General features: G+C 46.9%; 1 protein-coding gene across 1 annotated transcript; it reads left to right on the top strand.

The window, feature by feature from the left end:
- Positions 1 to 233: 233 nt before the first annotated feature.
- Positions 234 to 1,296, top strand: LOC117486660. Its single transcript, XM_034135167.1, has 2 exons — positions 234 to 239; positions 454 to 1,296. The coding sequence occupies exons 1-2, from the start codon at positions 234 to 236 to the stop codon at positions 1,294 to 1,296; spliced, it is 849 nt and encodes a 282-aa protein (XP_033991058.1).
- The last annotated feature ends 282 nt before the right edge of the window (positions 1,297 to 1,578 follow it).

Raw genomic sequence — 1,578 nt, 5'->3', positions numbered from 1 at the left:
AGTCGACCCTTTCCGTGTCGACCCCCCAGGGGCGAATTTTCCCTTCACGGGAACATTTGCGGCGGGACGGGTCACCAGGGAATATCACAGCTTTATTGCTGGGGCCCCACAATTGATTGCACATCCCCTGACGCAATGTTACGGGGAGTGGAAACGCAGCTGCATGTTAACGGAGTCCGCCCCGCCACTTTATTGACCACAGCGGAGGGAAGTGTCCCGGCGGAGAATGCGCTATGCGGGTACAGGGACATTATGGCCGGTGTAGCAGGGTTGGGAAACAATTAACGCCAAGTGTAAGAATTCCGCTGGATGTTTTTCACTGTTTGGGTGAGAACATCATGACGGAGCACGCGCTCCCACAGGAGTGTGCCGCGGCGCGTTCAAGGACCTCAGTGGAGAGTCGGCCCTTTTTTTTTTCTGGATTCACAATCTGAATCTCCACATTGCAAGCAGAGAATTCCAGAGGTTAAATATAAAACAGTTACTGGGACTGGTGCAGCCAGGCGATTGGGTTACAATCAAGACTGCCTCAAGGACTTAAAAACGTGGATGACCTTAAACTTTTTGATGTTAAACACGGCCAAAACTGAAGTTATTGTACTTGGCCCAAAGAATCTACGAAACAAATTATCTAAAGATATACTAACTATGGATGGCATTAATTTGGCCTCCAGTGAGACTGTAAGGAATCTTGGTGTTATATTTGATCAGGATTTATCCTTTAACGCCCACATAAAATCAATTTCCAGGACCGCCTACTTCCATCTACGTAACATTGCAAAAATCAGGCATATCTTGCCTCAAAACGATGCAGAGAAACTAGTCCATGCATTTGTTACTTCAAGGCTGGATTATTGTAACTCTTTATTATCAGGGTGTACCAAGAAGTCAATTAAGTCGCTTCAGCTGATTCAAAATGCTGCAGCACGTGTACTAACCAGAGTTAGGAAAAGGGACCACATTACTCCTGTTCTGGCTGCCTTACACTGGCTCCCTATAGAACACAGGATAGAATTTAAAATTCTTCTTCTCGCCTACAAAGCCCTTAATGGGCAGGCGCCATCTTACCTTAAAGAACTCATTATACCCTACTGTCCTACAAGGGCATTGCGTTCCAATAATGCAGGGTTGTTGGTTGTTCCTAGAGTCTCTAAAAGTACAATGGGAGCCAGAGCCTTTTCTTATCAAGCTCCACATTTGTGGAATCAGCTTCCAGTTTGTGTTCGGGTGGCAGACACCCTATCCGTTTTTAAGAGTGCGCTTAAGACCTTCCTTTTTGATAAAGCTTATAGTTAGGGCTGATTAGACTCAGCCCCTAGTTTTGCTGCTATAGGCTTAGTTTGTTGGGGGACACCTTACTTCTTCCTTCTCTCTGTCTGCACCTGTGTACTCTCATGTTCCGAATAACCCAGCTTCCCCAAATTTGTCTATATATGCCGGGATCCGGAGTCATGGCTGATCGTGTTGCTGTGGTCCTCAGTCCTGGATCGCGAGCCCTGGATCTTGAGTCGTGGCTGTGCCTGCTGCTGTGTTCCTGGATCATAAGTCCTGGATGGACATCCTCGCGGATTCATCTTC

Source organism: Trematomus bernacchii, unplaced genomic scaffold (genome assembly GCF_902827165.1).
Source record: "Trematomus bernacchii unplaced genomic scaffold, fTreBer1.1, whole genome shotgun sequence".
NCBI classification, from domain to species: domain Eukaryota; kingdom Metazoa; phylum Chordata; class Actinopteri; order Perciformes; family Nototheniidae; genus Trematomus; species Trematomus bernacchii.
The sequence above is the reverse complement of the archived record's forward strand: the minus strand, read 5'-3'. Positions and strand labels throughout refer to the sequence as shown.